The sequence below is a fragment of the Gopherus flavomarginatus genome, chromosome 6 (genome assembly GCF_025201925.1).
Source record: "Gopherus flavomarginatus isolate rGopFla2 chromosome 6, rGopFla2.mat.asm, whole genome shotgun sequence".
Taxonomy (NCBI): Eukaryota; Metazoa; Chordata; order Testudines; family Testudinidae; genus Gopherus; species Gopherus flavomarginatus.
The window spans coordinates 34,023,478-34,041,352 of record NC_066622.1 but is presented as its reverse complement, the minus strand read 5'-3'; the positions used below and the strand labels follow the sequence as shown (position 1 = coordinate 34,041,352).

At 54.7% G+C, this 17,875-nt stretch overlaps 2 protein-coding genes across 3 annotated transcripts; both read left to right on the top strand.

Moving 5' to 3' along the window:
* The first annotated feature begins 670 nt into the window (after window positions 1-670).
* On the top strand, window positions 671-7,571 carry TAF6L (TATA-box binding protein associated factor 6 like). Of its 2 annotated transcripts, none has more exons than XM_050960544.1 (10): window positions 671-932; window positions 1,136-1,222; window positions 1,389-1,539; window positions 2,155-2,205; window positions 4,003-4,097; window positions 4,485-4,559; window positions 4,715-4,935; window positions 5,207-5,339; window positions 5,716-5,844; window positions 6,236-7,571. In XM_050960544.1, exons 1-10 carry the CDS (start codon window positions 786-788, stop codon window positions 7,031-7,033), a joined length of 1,887 nt encoding a protein of 628 aa, XP_050816501.1. In that variant the 5' UTR covers window positions 671-785; the 3' UTR covers window positions 7,034-7,571. The 2 variants fall into 2 exon arrangements, with proteins under 2 accessions (XP_050816501.1, XP_050816502.1); XM_050960545.1 differs by having other exon boundaries at window positions 673-932; window positions 6,251-7,571.
* A 2,129-nt stretch (window positions 7,572-9,700) lies between these two features.
* On the top strand, window positions 9,701-14,744 carry TMEM179B (transmembrane protein 179B). Its single transcript, XM_050960548.1, has 5 exons — window positions 9,701-9,841; window positions 12,209-12,396; window positions 12,486-12,620; window positions 12,831-12,909; window positions 13,473-14,744. The coding sequence occupies exons 1-5, from the start codon at window positions 9,746-9,748 to the stop codon at window positions 13,629-13,631; spliced, it is 657 nt and encodes a 218-aa protein (XP_050816505.1). The 5' UTR covers window positions 9,701-9,745; the 3' UTR covers window positions 13,632-14,744.
* Window positions 14,745-17,875: the final 3,131 nt, after the last annotated feature.

Genomic DNA, 17,875 nt, shown 5'->3' with positions numbered 1-17,875 from the left:
TGACCCCCTGGGATGGAGTCCGCTTACCCTGCGCTAACCCAGACAAGGTTAAGCTCCAGGTATTGACAGCAGAAATCCCTCCTCCCTGGCAAGACTGGGCATGCTCCAAGTGCTCTAGTAGTATAAAGGGAGAGAGACCAGCTCATTCTGGGCTGGATGCTGCAGGAGAAGGACCTTTCCGGGAAGTGCCTGCAGAGGGCCAGTGACAGCCTCTTGACTACACTGGGCACTGAAACTATTCCCAGCCAGTCTGCACCCCGGTGACTGGAGGAGACCCTGGAGACAAGTGGACGTGCCCAACACAGACTCTGGTAGGAAGTGACCCAGGGAGGGTGGCAGGTACCATTCTGCCACCCAGGGAAACTCAGCTTGTTTCAGTAGGACCCCCTGCTGAGTCAACGCTCCCCGTGCACAAACAAGCCCTAACACCGGCCGGCCTGGCGCAAAGAACAGGGAACACCCGGGGCAGCAGCCCGACGCCTCCGCGCTGCTCTCCAAAGCGTGTGATTCGAACTCCGAACCCTGAGCCCCGCCCTCTGCTGGCCATGCACCCGACACGCCCCGCCCCTCCCCATGACGGCCTCATGACATATCCCCACGTGGGTTTGGATCGATGTGCACGGCGGCCAATAGGTGCTGGGGATTCCAGTGTCCCACACGCTGAGAGGCGGGGCTAGGTGCGCCGTGAGATAGGGGATTGGGGCCGCTCAGCTGCAGCCGGCTGAACCCCACTCCCCCCCCCCGAGTCCTAAGGGGCCCCGGGTTCCCCCCGTCTCGCCGCCGCCATGTCCGAGCGCGAGGAGCGGCGCTTCGTGGAGCTGCCGCGCGAGTCCGTGCGGCTGATGGCGGAGAGCGCGGGGCTGGAGCTGACGGACGAGGTGGCCGCGCTGCTGGCCGAGGACGTGTGTTACCGCCTGCGGGAGGCCGCCCAGGTGCGGGAGCCGGGCCCGGCCCTGGGGGCGGAGATCGCCCTGGGGCTGGGGGGCCGGCCTGTGACCCCTGCGCGTGGGGGGCTGCCCCCAGGACTGGCCTAAGCCCCCCGTGGGCAGCTGTCCCTGGGGCTGCCCCCCCCCATCGCACCGCCGCCCTCGAGGCTCGTCCCTCCGATTCCTCACTTTCCCTCTCCCCCCCGCAGAACAGCGCCCAGTTCATGAAACACACCAAGCGCCGAAAACTGACGGTGGAGGATTTCAACCGGGCCCTTCGCTGGAGCAACGTGGAGGTGAGCGGGCAGCGGGAGACTCCCCTGCCCACACACCAGTGCTAGCTGGATGGAGTCCAAGGAGCGCCCAGTCCACTTCTCTCCACCAGGACACTGGTGGTGGTGGCAGGCCTAGCTGTCCCCAAGAGGGGCCTGGCAGGGGAGTGACCGTCTGGTGTCCTTGCAGGTGGTGTGCGGCTATGGCTCCCAGGACCCCCTTCCCTTCCGTGCTATAAAGGAAGGGGAGCTCTACTTCCAGGAGGACCGTGAGATCAATCTGGTAGAGCTTGCCCTGGCCACCAACCTCCCCAAGGGCTGTGCGGAGACAGCAGTGAGAGGTGTGTGTCACCCTGCTGTTGGGGGGGCTGGGTGTGTGTGGTTAGTCCATTCTCCAGGGTTCTCCCTCCAGGCTCTCTAGGGCTTTGGGCAGCCTGCTTCTGAATGTCCCAAATTACAGGGCTCCTAGCTCCTCCCCTGGGGCGGATCTCTTGGCTACCTCCCTTCCCCCTGTGTGCAAGCAACAGGACACCCATCCAGCCCCTCTGCTTTGGGGACAGTCTCTCCCCCCGCCCCCATAGTAGGGTGCAATGGAGACCCCCAGTGGAGGATAGTTCTCTGTCAGGAGTGCTTACCAGTCTCCTTTAGTCACTGCTCAGCCAGGCAAGACACATGTTGCTTCTCCTGTAAATTAGTTCCTTCGGCACTCAGATCCAAGCTGCTGGGCTAGTGGCTCTTCACTGGACCTGCACCTAATGCATAGCTTGGACCTGAGCATGATATCCCAAGTGGGGTCTTCTCAGAGCTAGCGAGGTGGGGGTTGATGCCCCATGCTCTGTGACTAGGGTACCTAGAACTCTCACCCAGGCTGTCTCATGAGAAAGGGAGCATCCTGGCCCAGGGAAGGCTGGAGGGATCAGCCAGGTTGTTTAACAGCATCTGTGCTTGCATTGTAGTTCACGTCTCTTACCTGGATGGAAAAGGAAATCTGGAACCGCAGGGAGCTGGTAAGAACTGCTCAGCAACCCATTCCCTTGCCCTTATCTCCTCTTTGTATTGAAGTTGCACATACAGGCCCCAACCAGCAGGGGGACCTCACTGTGCTGGCTGCTGTACAGACAATTGCTGCCCTGCAGAGCTGACAGTGACCTCATCCTATTCCCTGTTAAGTTGCTCTCAAACTAAGCCCTGAAGCAGGAGGTTTTCTCTCCATTCCCAAATCTTTGCTCGATTAACTATGCAACGGTCACTTGTCCTAGTTATCCATATACACATCCAGTCCCTCTAAATCTCACTTAGTTCTTGACCTCTGCACCATCCTGCAGCAGGGAGTCCCCCAGGCCAATCACACAGTGTGTGGAAAAGTATGTCCTTTTATCAGTTAGGAATTTTGCCACCGTTTGGTTGCTCCTGTCCCCTTGTCCTTGTGTTAGGAGATCGGGAGAACAGAAGTGTGGTGTTCCCCCTCTGGTATTATCCGGACTGGTGATCTGCTAGGCCACTCCAATCCTTAACTCTGGGCCTTACCCTTCTCTGCTGTGAGAACCCCCACTCCTGGGCTGTTCACACACAGCCTCTGGCATGGAAGCTGCTCCCAGCTACTTGCAAACAAATCACACTAGCCAATATCTCTGGTCCCAGACACAGCCCTAGGAACCCCCGTGTTACAGTGTCCAGTTATGCCTGCTGGATGCTGCAAGCTTATATGAGTTGGTCAATTTAACAAGGAAATGTATATGTACCAGGCTTGTTATCCCAAGGGGAGCCTCTGACACTTCAAACCAAACACACCCGCTCCAAGTAGAATAAACAAACAAATTTATGAACTGGATAGATTTTAAGTGATTATAAGTCAAAGTGTAACAAGTCAGATTTGGTCAAATGAAATAAAAGGAAAACCCATTCTAAGATGATCTTAATACTTGCAATGTCCTTACAAACTTAGATGCTTCTCACCACAGGCTGGCTGGTTACTTTTCAGTCAGGCTCTCCCCTTTGATCAGCGTTTCAGTTGCTTGGTGGTGGTGTCTGTAGATGTAGGTTGAAAAGAGAGAGCATGGCAAAATGTCTCCCTTTTACCATGTCCTTTCTTTCCTCTTGGCTTTGCTCTCTTCCCCTCTCCCCCTGCCTTCAGAGTCAGGTGAGCATTACCTCATCGCAGTCCTAAACTGACCCAAAGGAAAGGGGTGACTCCCTCAAGGGTCTAACAGATTTGTTCCTATGAGGCTGGGCTGGGTTTGTCCCATCCGTGCCCTGGATGAGGTGTGAACTGCCTCTCTGTTCTTGGAGAGTTTTTGCCTGGGCTTGCTTTAAGCCATGAGGGTACCTTTTCAGCCTCATAACTATATACATGAAATTATAACCTTACTGTTACAATTTCTGTAACATCACTATAACAACCATGCTCAGTGCATGATGAGCCTTCCAAAGACGCTCAACAAGACAAACTTTGCACTGGATAGCACACAGTCATTTTATAAAGATGAACATGGGGGTGTAGGGTGTTACAGAGCATCACAAGAAGCTCCAGATCTCCCTTCTCTGTCCCAGTCATTATCAACTTTTCTCCTTTCCCCTTTCTAAACAATCCCAGTCTTTTCAATCTCTTCATATGAGAGTTTTTCCCCAGTCATTCTCCGACACAGACACACATTTCTGCCATCTCCTTTCTGAACGATACCCCATGGCAGGTCCCTACCCTGTACTGGGGCTCGGGCTGCTGCTGCTCTCATAGGGATCATTGGTGCTTCGGAGCGGTCTCCACTGAATTCCTGTAACTCTTGCCTTCCTGGCTTCTCCTACAGTGCCCAGTGCTGTCTCCACACTCTCAGATGACCTGCTGAAGTACTACCAGCATGTGACCCGAGCTGTGCTTGGGGATGACCCGCAGCTAATGAAGGTGGGTGAGGGGCTTGGGATCGATGCCTTTATCTCAGACTGGTCTGGAATGTGGGGGAAAAATGAGGGCTTCAAGGACTGTAGAGCCCAGCCTCCACAGAAGCTACTTGTGCTCCAGGCTTGATGCAGCCTGGTAGAGGAAAGATCGCAGAAAGTTCTGGCACCAGTGGTCCACCCACAGAACTGCCCACCAGCTCTGATTGGCTCAAGTGTCTCAGGAAGACATGCAACAGGGATTGCTGGCCCTGTGTGGGGAGCCTGACTGAGGGAGAATGACAACATGACAAACTGTGGTGCAACACCCGCACCCCAGGCTGGGGCTCTCCATTCCATTCCTAACTGTGGCACCCCTCTTCCTCTGACCCTTATCTGACACTTCCCCCCACAGGTTGCCCTCCAGGACCTGCAGACGAACTCGAAGATCGCAGCCCTGCTGCCCTACTTTGTCTATGTGGTCAGCGGGGTGAGTGGAGCAGGAGGCCCTGCGGCACGTGACCCACCTGAGAAACAGGGTGGGGTGGACAGGAGACCCTCCCAAGGGTGTGGCTCCCCTGGGGTGGCCCGTGCCCTCCTTCCGGCAGCTCTGAGCCTTTCGCTCGCTTTCTTCTCCTGTCCCAGGTGAAGTCCGTCAGCCATGACCTGGAGCAGCTGAACCGCCTGCTGCACATTGCCAAGAGCCTCATCCAGAATCCCTACCTGTGCTTGGGCTCCTATGTCAAGAGCCTGATAGCCAGCGTCATGTACTGCGTGCTGGAGCCACTTGCCGCATCGATCAACCCCCTCAATGACCATTGGACGCTCCGGGACTACGCTGCCATGCTCCTGAGCCACATCTTCTGGTGCGGCATGGTGGGGAGAGGCTGAAAGGGAGTCACTGCCACCCCCACCACCCAGTCACCAGCATGTTTGGTGTCAGTGGGAGTCTCCTTCAGAGTCCAGTGCTGCCCCTGCTCTCCCAGGCAGGGCACAGTGCCCCAAGGGTGTCTAGAGTTCCCTTTTTCCATGCACACAGCTCTGATGAAGCATGATGGGGTAGGGGAGGGTCCTGGGTGGGATGCACAAGTCCAATCTCAAGGGATTTTTCAGCCTCTGCTCCGTCTCCTCCCTCAGGACGCATGGCGACCTCGTCAGTGGCCTGTACCACCAGATCTTATTGTCCCTCCAGAAGGTGCTGGCTGATCCAGTGCGCCCGCTTTGCTCTCATTATGGGGCAGTGGTTGGGCTGCATGCCCTGGGGTGGAAGGTAAGGGACAGCTCTCAACCCCACACCATCTTTGGGAACGAGGAGGAGAGCAAACAGTGGTGGTACCCAGGCCAAACACCCTGTTTCCCTGGGAGGTGGGTCTGAGAATTGAAGCAGTGATGCCTCCCAGGAGGGTGGCTACGCTGGGTCCCTCTGTGTTGAGGGGCATGGGAGGAAGTGGTGATCTGATGCAGGGGCGGGTAACCGCTGCTCTGTGCCCGGTTCCCATCTCTGTGTGCACACACAAGGCAGAGGACCCTGGCTCAGCTCCCCAGGCTGGTACTTTAGCTTCTCATGCATTGGCTGTGCTGTTGGTTCTTGGACCCAGTCAGTAATTGGCCCTTTCTGGGCTGGATCTTTGCTCTCTCCTCTCCAGGCTGTGGAGCGAGTCCTGTACCCCCATCTCTCCACCTACTGGGCGAACCTGCAAGCTGTGCTGGATGACTACTCTGTCTCCAATGCTCAGGTGAAGGCTGATGGGCACAAGGTGTACGGTGCCATCCTGGTGAGTCTTACCCCTCCTACCCAGAGAGAGGGCTGGGCCTAGGCTCTGCCCACAGGGCCCACACACTCACTGCAGTTCCAGAAGCCCCTGCTCTCCTGGGAAGGGAAGGCACTGAGCTCCCATCTCCCAGTAGCATAGCATCTGGCCTTAGTCAGACTAGATACAGGGCCCCTGCCAGAAAAGGGATGGGGCTGACTTGACTTGGGTAGGGTGAAAGTGGTTCTCCAGTGCCCCTTATATCGGGGATGGGGATGAGCAGAAAGGGCTGTGTGAGCAGCAGCCTCATGCAGGGGCCCAGCTGAGCCAGGGATCCTCCAGTGTCCTGCTGTGTGCGGCTGGGTTTGCAGCTGGGATTAAAGAGCGGAGGGGCCAAGGCTTCCAACTAGAGCAGCTCTTCCTTTGCCAGGTGGCAGTGGAGCGCTTGCTGAAGATGAAGGCGCAGTCAGTATCCGCCCAGGGGGACAGACCATGTAGGGATGGGTGCCGTCGGGAGAGCTCTCCCTGGCTCAGCCCCCTGCAAGATCCCCAAGTGGAGTTCAGCTTTGGCATCGCCAGCCACCTGCTGCAGCTGGGCAGTGGGGGCCCCCAGCTGGGCACTGGCATCTCTGCTGACCCTCCCACTGTCTCCCTGCACGAGACCTACCGGGAGCTCTACGACTTCTTTGGAGACAGCCTGGCCACCCGCTTTGGCACGGGCTCAGGGCTGCAAGCAGCTGACCTGACACCTCCCGGCCCCAAGGTCTTGGACACCAAGAAAGAGCAGCCAGCCTTCGGCACAGGGGATGTGGTGCGCAAGATGCCCCAGCTGACAGCCAATGCCACAGTGAGTCCCCGGGAGGAGGAGAGCCCCCGAGCAGACTACCCACCAGGCAGGTCAGCCCTCCATCGCTCGGCCAGCGTGCCCCGCTCTCGTAGCACATCACGCCAGCAGGGCCACCGGCCCGGGGTCCGTGACGTTTTCCAGAAATGCCGCTTCTCCCCCCAGGGGCCACCCCGCTTCAGCTTTTTGATTGCTGGGCGGCAGGTGGGCCGGCGGTGCCAGGGCCGACTGTTCCAGACCTGCTTCCCCCAGCACCACGGCCCTAGCCACATTTCCCGCTATGCCCAGAAGCTGCCCATGATCGGCAGGACCAGTAAGCCTGTGAAGAAGTGGGCCCACTCAGAGTACTCCCTTTACCTGCCTCTCTGAGGAGTGACCTTTCCCCTTCAGGACTTCAGCTCATGTGCCCTTCATCCCTCCCCCGTACTACTGAGCATCCCTTGCTGGAAGAAGTCAGGGGCCCCCACTCAAGCCAACCCCCTCAGGGGAAGATTTTATCTTCCAGGGTGGAGGGGGCCTACCCAGCAGCCTCTAGACTCTGCAGGGGGTGCTGAAGAGACATTCTGCCCTCCGCCGTGCCCAGACTGTGGGTCAGGCTGAGCCTGCTGCCTCTGCACCAATGGACTGTGCACTCCTCCAAGGGCCATCCAGGGTTTTCTGCGGTGTGATGGCTGAGCCTTTGCTGGGGAGGTGTTTGGGGAGCGTGTGTGGGAGTGGGGAGGTGATTGCAGGGCTTAGGTCCTCTCTGTGATCTAGGTACAGCACACAGCAGCAGATTCCATAGGCTAACGAAAGGATATTAGCTCCCTGGCCCTAAGCCATGTCCTCCCCTGAGGGATGAGTGCTCCTGTCCTTGTGTACTCAGCACTCCCCTTGGAGTTGGATTTTCCTGACAGCACGCAGCATTTCTCCAGATGCTGCTGCTGTTGGGGACTGAGGATTTGCTTGCTGACTTCTCCCTTGTTGCATGGGGGTGGGGTAGCTATAGCACCTCCTGTCTTGCCCTGCTTGGGGCTGCCCCTTAGTCGTCCCTTGGCTACCTGCAGTGAGCACTGGCCCACATCTGAGGGGCTGACAGTTAGGAAGCTCTGGCTCTAAGAGCTGAGGGACCTGCTGCTGTCTTCCTAACCCACCATCATAAACGAGGGCCCCACCCATCTCCACACCTGCCCCCTCTCAAACACTGAATCAAAGCCTGGCAAAAGAAGCTGGGCCTGTCTGTAAAGTGAGGCCCACAAGGTTTTTCTTAAGGTGGCTTTAAACAGCTTGGTTGCTCTTTGAGTATGGGTAAGATCCCATGGCTACTGTAACTGTGTTTATTTTGGGGATTAAAGGGGGTTTAACCATGGATCTGGCTAAAATCACCCCATCTCAGTTGCATTTCAGCAGCACTGTCTGGCCACGCTTTGGGAACGATGCAGAGTCACACAGGCTCAGGGCTGGGCTGTGGCCTCTCCAACACTCATTGTAAGGCAGGGGGCCCCTATGCGGGTGCCATGGCATCTAAGGGTGCGCACGTACTGGCTGGTGCATGAGCATCTGCCGAAATGCCGCCGACAAGCAGCGTCATCCAGAGGTGTTGCCACCCAAATGCCACTGAAAATTGGCAGCATTTCGGTGGCGACACCTGGAAGATGATGCTTGTCGCTGGTATTTCAGCAGTGATGCCTATTGATGTTGCTGCTTGTCGGCGGCATTTCGGTGGATGCTCGTCTGCTGCCACAGTCCGCCAGACAAAAAAGGTTGGGGACTGCTGCTGTAAAGTGTCAAGCATGTCAGTTTGTGTCTTTCTGTGATGCTTCACAGACACAGCTCCCAGCGAGTGCAAATCCTCCCTGAGAGTGGGAGATGGGAGCAGAGCAAAAATAAACCACGTGTTAGCTTACACCCCCGTACCCCAGGGCTTGTTTCTCTCCAAAGAAGGAGCTGGAAGGTGATGGGCAGCAGTATGAAAATGACAGAAAACAAGTCGCCTATTCAAGGTTAGGAAGCCCGGGTGCTGCTATTAGCTCACCTTCCAGGGGAGGGCACTAGCTCAGAAAGTGCCAGTTGATAGCACAGCTGCTAGTAGAAGTTGGTGAAATCAATGGAAAAGTGACAGCCAGAACCAAGCACCTTTGCAGCTGGAACTCTGTGTGTATGGCTAATGTTAGGAGTTTGACCAAACACAAATGGGTCTTTTACAACTGAGAAATATCAGCGTAAGGGAAGCAGAGCCACCCCAGGACTGTGGCATAAGCTTCCATGAGAACTAAAAACCAGCACAAACCTCACCAGGCCATGCTCCTCTGACTCTGTGTGTCTGTATCTCACACATTGCTACATATCTATGGAGAGATTACTAGAAAACAATCCAAATCCTTCACGTGCCTCTGCTCGAGAGAGGATGATAACAAATGTCAGTCAGGGTGCTTAATGCACTGAGTGGGGGCGCTCGGGTACTGTGGTAATGAGTACAGTGCAAGCATCGCTATTGAAGACGGCAACCGATTCCCACTCAAGGGGATGTATTGGAGCACTCGGATGTGACTTACGTGATTTACAGAAGAAGAATAATCGCAGGGGAGCCTTTCCAGAGGCTCTCTCACAAAGCATGTACATGTGGGCGGTGTGCTTGGGACTAGGCCTCTTGAGCTGCTCTAGGATCAGCTACCCAGAAGCTGGAGCCCGTGTGGAAATCAGTGGCACTCCCAGCCCTCCAGCTGCGTGGTGAGGTGTGAGGCTGCGGGTAACCCTCTGTAGCCTGCTGGCGCTACTGGCCTGTGCTGTACAGCGCCTGGCGCAAGGGGGAGTGACGAGCTGCATTCAGTGCACAGCAGAGGGGTGGGGTTGTTTTCTCCCCGCACACAGCGCGGGGGGGGGCTAACCCTGGCCGGGTTTGGCGGGGTGGGGGGGATTAATGGCGCAGGGGTCTCTCGCGGTACTAACGGGGAGGGTGACGGGACAGGCTCATTTCAGCACAGACATGGGGGTGGAGGAACAACACGGGAGCGTCCCGCTGGAGCCTCCCCAGGCTGCCGGGGGCGGATCTCCCAGGGGGCGGGGATTGGGGCTTCGGGCCCTGGGCTGGCCGAGGGGAACATGGCGGTGTCCGCGCTGCAGCTGGGGGAACTGGCCCTGCACGGAGCTGCCTTCCTCTGCGGGGTGGTCTGCGCCTCGGCCCTGACCGTCACCCAGGTACCTGCCCCGGGGGGGGGTCTGTCCGGGAGGGAAGCAGGGGCTGGGTGAAAGGTGAAAGCTCCTCTCCCCTCCCCGGGGAGAAAGGCAGGGGAGACACCCGGCCCCAGTGTGCACCACCCCAAGGCTGCTGGTGTCTCCGTGTCCACTAGCCGCAGCAGCGCCCCCCGCGAGTCTGACTGCCCCCAAAACACCCCCACCCAGGACTCTCTCGAGCAGCCCCATTGCACCCAGCGTCTTCTCTCAGCGTATAATGCCCCACCCCACCCCCTTTGTCCCCTCCCACCACCTCCGGCAACCGTCCATCCCTGGACAGCCAGCGATCACTAGCAGCACTGAGTGCCCAGCGGGGGAAGGGTTAATTTAAAAGGCTCTGGAAAGACTCATCACTACCTGCCAGGTGCTGCGGGAAGCATTGTCTCACCCCCCTCCCTCTGGTGCTGGATTGTGCACCCGCACCCTAGTGCACTCAGTCCCTGACCTGTCATGTGAGCTGCACAGCCCTGGAGCTAATGCGAATCAGCTGAGGCTCCGGAAAGGCAGGAAAGCTCCAGCAGTTAGTTTCCTTCCTGCCCTGCCTAGATGCATACACCCCTCCCTGTGCACACACAGGCCCCACCCTCCTATCTGGGGCCCTGGGTCTCTCAGGACGCTGGTTCTCCACCACCGTTCTTTCCCTTCCCATTCAGCCCCAGAGAAGCCATTACTGTATTTGCCATTTGGCTGCACCTATCCGGCTCCCCATCCACATCCACACAGGAAGTCATCAGTCCTGGCCCTAAGGCAAGTGACAGCGCCAAGCTGTGAGGCTCTCAGGCTGGTCTCCACTGAGGCTCAGAGCAAATTCTCCCCCTGCAGCGCTCAGGGGCTTGGGAGGAGCTAGTCAGACTGGGTACTGCCAAGTGAACCTAGACCTGCTTCAGGCAAGGTTAAAGACCTTGATGGAAAATCTCCCAGCCCTCTGCTTCCAGCATGGCTACTGCAGAGAGGAAGGGCGGATGGCCCAACTGGCATGAGACTTGATTACACACCTTGCTCCACCACAGGCCTCCTGTGTGACCTGCAAGTTACTTATGTCTCCTCCAACGGCTCCATAGCTTGTCCCCTGGTTGGAATGGGCAGAGGGAGGAAGTGCCAGGACAAAAGTACCTCAGAAAAACTGTAGCAAACTGTGACAATGTAGGACTTTTTTGTAATATTTCTGAGAGTCCGGTTTGCCTCAGTTTCTCCTGCTGAGGGCGGTAGAAAGGGAGCATTTGCTTTCAGATCAGGCTAGGAGATGTAGATGTGGGTGTCGGCTAGCTGCCTGGGCCTTGGGCCCCCATATCAATACAGCATTTGAGAAGACAATGGCAAATCCAGTCACCTGGATGTTGGTGCCTAGCAACCAAAGACCCCAAGGGACAGGGATTTCCACACCTCTTGGCAGGGAGGTAGAGCAACATTCCCCACAAGAATAAGGGACTGGGAAGGTGGGGAGATAAGAGTGGGCTGCTGGAAGGAGCCTGACCAAGGAGATCAAACGCAGTGACAGACAGAACTTGCACCAAGGGGTTCGCTGCAGCTTGGCTGGGCTCTGGGCTAACCCAAATGGACTGTGCTCTAACCTTCGGGTCTCTGTGCTACCCAAAGGACTTCCTATGCTGTGTGCCAGTGAACTAATAAACCTGACTATTGTGACGCTGTTTGGTGTCACTACAGATGCTTGGCAAGGTGCACTAATCCCTGAGGAGTGGACAAGTCTCTATCAGGGGGTCTGGCACACTGAAGGGGCTCCTCCTAGAGATTTCCAAAGCAGGGGGCGTAGCACAATCCTGTGGCTCAGTAACATGCTGAAACCAGTTCCACACAGGGGTCCGCGAAGGACAGACAAGTTCTCTCACAATACACCAGAAACCAGTTCCTAGAGAAGCTTCAGGTGCTAATGGCCTTGGGACACACCCCAGTAATCCTAGAGCAAAACACACATAGCTGCAGCACCAGCATGGAGATAGGCTGGGTACATGTGTGACTACAGGTGTGCCAGCCTGGAGACAGGTACACCATACGCCTTGGGTCTCTGGCCCAGATCCTCAGAAGTATTTAAGCAACTAACTCCCCTGGGGAGTTCAGTCCTTCCCATGGGAGTGAGATGCCTAAATACCTTTGAAGAGCTGGGCCTCAGTGCCCCAAGGAGCATACAGGCATCTTAGACAGATGTTGGTGGAGTCCCGCCCTCCCAGCCCCTGGCAATGTTGAGCAGGGACTGGGCAAGGCCTCATTGCCTTGCTATAAAACAACGGAAATGCTGCTGAATGGGAGTGTCCATGTCCCCTGTGCTGTGGAGTCTGCTCCCCAAGGAAACCGTCTCTGTTCTCTCGTTCCCAGGGGGAGTTTGGTGGCCAGTGTATCCTCTATGGGTCCGTAGACAAGAACGGGACGGCCCTCGCTCTGTCTCGCTTTAGCAACATCTCCCTCTGTTACTTCGTCGCTGCCATCTCCATCCTTATCGCTGTGTACTGCTTCGCAATGCTGCTCTACGGCATCTACAGCTGCTGCATGGACGAGAGGCAGTGGTGAGCAGAGAGCACATGTGGGGGTGGGGAGTTAGAGCCAGCCAGTCCCACTGGCTGGACACACTGATCTCTCCCCCATCCCATTCCAGGGATCACACCTGGCTCACCATCAACCTGGCAATCTCTGCTGTGATCCTCTTCTTCCTGCTGGTCTCGGCCTGTATCCTCCGGGTTGGGATGGACACTCTGTGCTCGTCCATCCTCCAAACCAAACTTGTGAAAAGGTAGGGGGCTTCTCTGTCTCTCAGGGGAGGACTGCACTCTACATGTCCAGAATGACCCCTACCCCAGCCCAATCGCTGGGGCAGTAGCCACAAGCCCTGAGTCGGTGCAAAGACCCAGCACTGGAGTAGGGGGAATCGACCCATGTGGGATTTCTCCTCCTCTAGCTCTCCAGCTAATCCATGCTCTGTCCTTTCCTAATTCCATTCTAGCTGCCAAGAGGCCCAGCATGCACAGTGGTTCCCACAGTATAATGCAGCGAGGTTCTACGACAATCTCTACAGTGCTGAGGTGAGAATTAACCCAGGGGCAGGGGGCAGCGGTTGATGAGGGCAGAGGGAACAGCAGAACTTCTGCCCCCAAGAATTTCAAGGAGGGCTGGCCACTGCTTGTGAGAACCATTATTCTCAAGCCCCTGGTTTGGGCCCCGTCCCATTAGAGGAGACCACGGGGGAGGGAAAGAAGGTGGGCTCCATCCAATTAACAGTCAGTCCCTTTACAATTAGTGAGGAAATTCCGCTTGCTGCAGTGCAGTCAGCTTGGGGGATTCCAGGCAGCCGGATTTAGTATCTTGGTGGCCCCTGATGTTTGTAGGTGAGCTAAGAACGAAGTCGAACACCCTCATGCTTCGGGGGAGGAGGGAATCCCACCCCACGTGGGCCAGATGTGGTACAGGCAGGTGTTCGCTGATGAAGCAGCAGGCAGGACAGACAACTGGACAAGCCAATGGTCTGGCCGCTTCTTCCTGGGGCAGGGGCTTTGGAGGAAGGGTCTGAGGGAGATGGGCAGGAAAGGCGATACACAGCCATGTTTCACCAACCCCCTGCTACCTGTGGTTCTCCCCACTCTGACAGGCGGCTGCCTGGGTGAACTTCTTCTTCTGGTGTCTGCTGCTGGTCCTGCTGCTTGTGCAGCGCAGACGGGAAGCCCCGTTCCAGCTCCTGCAGCGCAACGACCCCGAGTGGAGCTCCGAGACAGATGCCATCTTTGGTGCCCGGCCACAGAGGCCGTGAGGAGACTGGGAGGGACAAGCAGCCTCAGTTTGGGCAAGGGGGGAAGTGTGTGTGTGTGTGTGTGTGTGAGTGAGAGAGCACACGCACGATTTGGGGGAGAGGAGAGGGCTGGAAGCATCTCCCCGCCCCCACTCCCCCACCCACCAGTGCCTTTCCTCTGGCTTCAGGGGTGCTCTGCTTGTCCTCCTCTGGCCGTTCTGGTTCTTGATAGTGAGGAAAGTCAATGGGACGGCCAATGATCCTGTCTGTCTGGCGTGATCCCACTCATAGTCCCAACCTCCAGTACCCGTCTCCTCCCACCTCCACCTCTACAGAGGGGGTGGGCCAGGACTAGGGTTCACCTCACACACAGGCACCCTACGGGGGGCGGGGGGTTCTGGATATGAGAGGATTTCAGCACAGACATGAGCTGTGCAGCGTTCCTTGACATGCCCCTCGGAACCCACTGTTGACACTGCAGGTTGGGTAATCCTTGGATCTGGAGGACACCAGTAGCCACATCCAATCTCCCCTCCTCTGAAGCTCTCTGATGTCAGTGTGATGGGCTTTATGTAAGACTGTGGGGTGCATCTGCCTTAAATACCAGAGACACTGGGAGTGCATGAGCCCATTCCAGCTGGGCGTGTGTAATCACAGAACTAGCTTAGTGGAGGCAGAGTAATTCTTCTCAGGGAGTGGGGAAAGGAGGGCTTAGAGCAGGCCCCTGCCCGGATGGAGGAGAGAAGACCCAGCAGCACCACCATGACACTAGTTATAGGATGTGGGGCCAGGGGAAGCCCTTGAAAACCAAGTGCCAATGGGCTGGGTGTCCGATTGTCCAAAGCTGGTTGCCATACCCTCTCAGCAAGAGGGCACCTCATTTCAGGAGCCAAAGAGAGAATGCCAGCTGCCTAAGTGCAGGCAATCCCACTGGGCCAGCAAGTGCCTTCCACGGGGTGTTTGAAGACCAGAGCAAGAGGGAAGGGCCCATTCATGCCTAAATGCCTCTGCAGACCCCCTCCTGCTCAAGGGTCGGGATCTCCTTGCACCATTATTGTATGTGGAACTGGGCCCATTTCTTGTGCCTTTCATTTTGTACTAAACCTTGTTATTAAAATGATGATTTTTACCAGATCAGCTTGTGCAGGGGCCATTTTGTCTTCCTGGAACACTTTCCCTCCCTCCCCACCCGTCCTGCCCCAGGGAATAGCAAGTGGGAGGGCTAGACCCTCTCCCTCCTTTTTAAATACTAAGTAGTCCTTCCATTGCAGGCTCTGATTTCCTCAAGCTTCACCCGTAAGTAGGGGTAAGCCAAGCTCGTGTAGCCGCGTTCTGCCCATGGGAGAGAGCTTGTCCATCAACGCAACGAGCAGCAGTAGCTATGTCAACAGCGTCTCCCGCCAACAAAGCACTGTGCACATGAGCACTTATGCTGGCAAAATGTATGGTTTTTTTCACACCCCTGAGCGACAAAAGCTTTGCTGACATAAGTGCTAGTGGAGACAGGGCCTCGGGGTGCGAGGGGGGTGTCCGGATGCGGAAATCTAAAATTAACATATACACTTAGACCAACACTGGTCTTTGTCAGCCACCACAAGTGTGAAAATACTTCCCTTTGAGCTAGTGACCAGGAGCTGCTAACAGGAATTTTGTGAGGGAGTTCTCCAGGGGACGGAGGAGCGACTATTTAACCTTCAGGTAAGTGTGTCGTCTTTAGTGTGTGTTTGTGGTGTGTTCCCTGCTTGACTGGTATATAGTGTGGTCTGTTTGTTTGGGGCATCATGTGCTGAGCTGAGTCTAGTGGACTGCTAGGCAAAGTTGACACCTTCTTAATGAGGCTTTGATCCCTAAGCCCTTTAGCACCTCTCAACCCTAACGAGAGGGCAGGGCTACTAAAGGAAAACAGGGTTTAAAAATCATGCTTCTAACTGACCAGAGGAGCTAGTGGACAGGAGCAGCTAACAGGAGTTTTGGGAGAGAGTTCTCCAGATGACAGAGGAGTGACTATGTGACCCTTAGGGTGTGTTTGTTGTCTGTGGGGTGTGTGTGTGTTTGTGGGGTGCTTGCTGCTTGACTGATATACATAGTTGTGATGGGATCCCCGGGGTGCAACCTGGGACTGTGGGAGAGCTGTGCCCCCTTTTCTCACTAGCCTGGGCTGTCTCTCTCAATGCCTTATAGGTGGCAAGCAGCAAACCCCTCCAGGTGCTGTTACTACTCAGCACAACAGCATGTGGAGACCCCACATTAGATGCATGAATGCTCCCAGAGCCACTCATGAATCACACAGAGAAAGGCACCAGCCAAATCCCCCCAGCTCCCAGCATTGTACCCCAGGAATATACCATCTGCCCAAGATGAGCAATGCAGATTTATTAACTGGTTCACCACTTCATCAATGGAAAATGGACATACCCCAGCCTTTGTGAACCTGAGCAGATTTACCAAACACTTCAGGTAAACTCGCTGGTAAAGATAAAAATGTTTTAATATTTATGATGACAAAAGATAGATTTTAAGGGATTGTAAGTGATAGGCAAAAAGGCAGAGTAGTTACCAAAAGAAAATAAAAGATAAAACACGCAGTCTAAATGCTCAGCCTATAGACTGGGTGACATCTAGATTAAGCAGTTTTTCTCACTCCACTGGATATTGCAGGTTGGTCACAGTATTTCTTCTGCAGGCTTTTCCTCCTAGCCTCAGGGCATTCTCTTCAGCTCCAGCTTTCTTGTTGCCTTCAGCATAGGTAGGGTACCAATGACAGGGAAGGATAGGAGAGAGGTCCTGAAAGCCAAATCTAGGCTGCTAGGTAAGAGATTGAAGTCCAGGACCTCTGAAATGCTTCCAGTTCCACGCACAGGGTCAGTTAGGCAGAACTGCAGGGTCTCGATGCGTGGATGAGACAATGGTGTAGGGAGGAGGGGTTTAGATTTATTAGGAACTGGGAAGCCTTTTGGGAAATGGGGAGCCTACGCAGGAAGGATGGGCCCCACTTAAACCAAAATGGAACGGGATGGCCAGCATGTAAATGTAAAAAGGTCGTAGAGTAGTTTTTAAATTAAGGGCTAGGGGAACGTGGACAGGTGCAAAGATGCATGTGGTTCAGACAGACACAGCCCTTAGGGCAGTGTTTCTCAACCAGGAATACGTGTACTTCCAGGGTTTATATCAACTCATCTAGATATTTGCCTAGTTTCACAACAGGCTACATAAAAAGCACTAACGAAGTCAGTACAAACTACGATTTCATACAGACAATGACTTGTTTATACTGCTCTATATACTATCCACTGAAATGTAAGAACAATATTTATATTCCAATTGATTTATTTTATAATTATATGGTAGAAATGCAAAACTCAGCACTTTTTAAGTAATAGTGTGCTGGGACGTTTTTGTATTTTTATATCTAATTTTGTAAGCACATACTTTTTAAGTGAGGTGAAACTTAAGGGTCCACAAGACAAATCAGACTCCTGAAAGAGGTACAGTCGTCTGGAGAAGTTGAGAGCCAGTGCCTTAGGGGAGGTCTATTAATGGAAATTCTCTATATCCAAGTAAGGAGGAGAGGATGGATTATGATAAAATATGGGTAGGATCTGATGAGAAATGGTGAAATGAAAGAGTTCCATTCAATTACATCACGTAATGGTAGACGGTGACAATTTTTTTAAGTGCTTATATACAAATGCTGGAAGTCTAAATACTAAGATGGGGGAACTAGAGTGTCTTGTATTAAATGAGGATATAGCTATAACAGGCACCACAGAAACTTGGGAGAATGAGGATAATCAGTGGGACCCAGTGATACCGGGGTACAAAATATATTGGAAGGACAGAACTGGTATCCTGGTGGCGGAGCGGCACTGTATGTGAAAGAAAGCATGGAGTCAAATGAAGTAAAAATCTTAAATGAACCAAACTGTACCATAGAATCTCTATGGATAGTAATCCTGTGCTCGGATAAAAAGAATATAGCGGTAGGAATATACTACGGATCACCTGACCAGGATGGTGATAGTGACCGTGAAATACTCAGGAAGATTAAAGAGGCTGTACAAATAAAAAAATCAATAATAACAGGGGATTTCAGCTATCCCCATATTGACTGGGAACATGTCATCTCAGGACGGGATGCAGAGAGAAAATGACTATTTCTTGGAGCAGCTAATCCTGGAACCCCTAAGAGGAGAGGCAATTCTTGACTTAGTCCTAAGAGAAGCATAGGAGCTGGTCCAAGAGGTGAATATAGCTGGACTGCTTGG

What these genes read in the sequence shown, in the direction of transcription:
- TAF6L (XM_050960544.1), top strand. Translation starts at nt 786, where the DNA reads ATGTCCGAGCGCGAGGAGCGGCGCTTCGTGGAGCTGCCGCGCGAGTCC. An exon ending in TGCGGAGACAGCAGTGAGAG is followed by an intron (nt 1,540 to 2,154) that starts GTGTGTGTCACC and finishes CTTGCATTGTAG; the next exon opens with TTCACGTCTCTTACCTGGAT. An exon ending in ATGACCCGCAGCTAATGAAG is followed by an intron (nt 4,098 to 4,484) that starts GTGGGTGAGGGG and finishes TTCCCCCCACAG; the next exon opens with GTTGCCCTCCAGGACCTGCA.
- TMEM179B (XM_050960548.1), top strand. Translation starts at nt 9,746, where the DNA reads ATGGCGGTGTCCGCGCTGCAGCTGGGGGAACTGGCCCTGCACGGAGCT. An exon ending in CGGCCCTGACCGTCACCCAG is followed by an intron (nt 9,842 to 12,208) that starts GTACCTGCCCCG and finishes TCTCGTTCCCAG; the next exon opens with GGGGAGTTTGGTGGCCAGTG. An exon ending in TGCATGGACGAGAGGCAGTG is followed by an intron (nt 12,397 to 12,485) that starts GTGAGCAGAGAG and finishes ATCCCATTCCAG; the next exon opens with GGATCACACCTGGCTCACCA.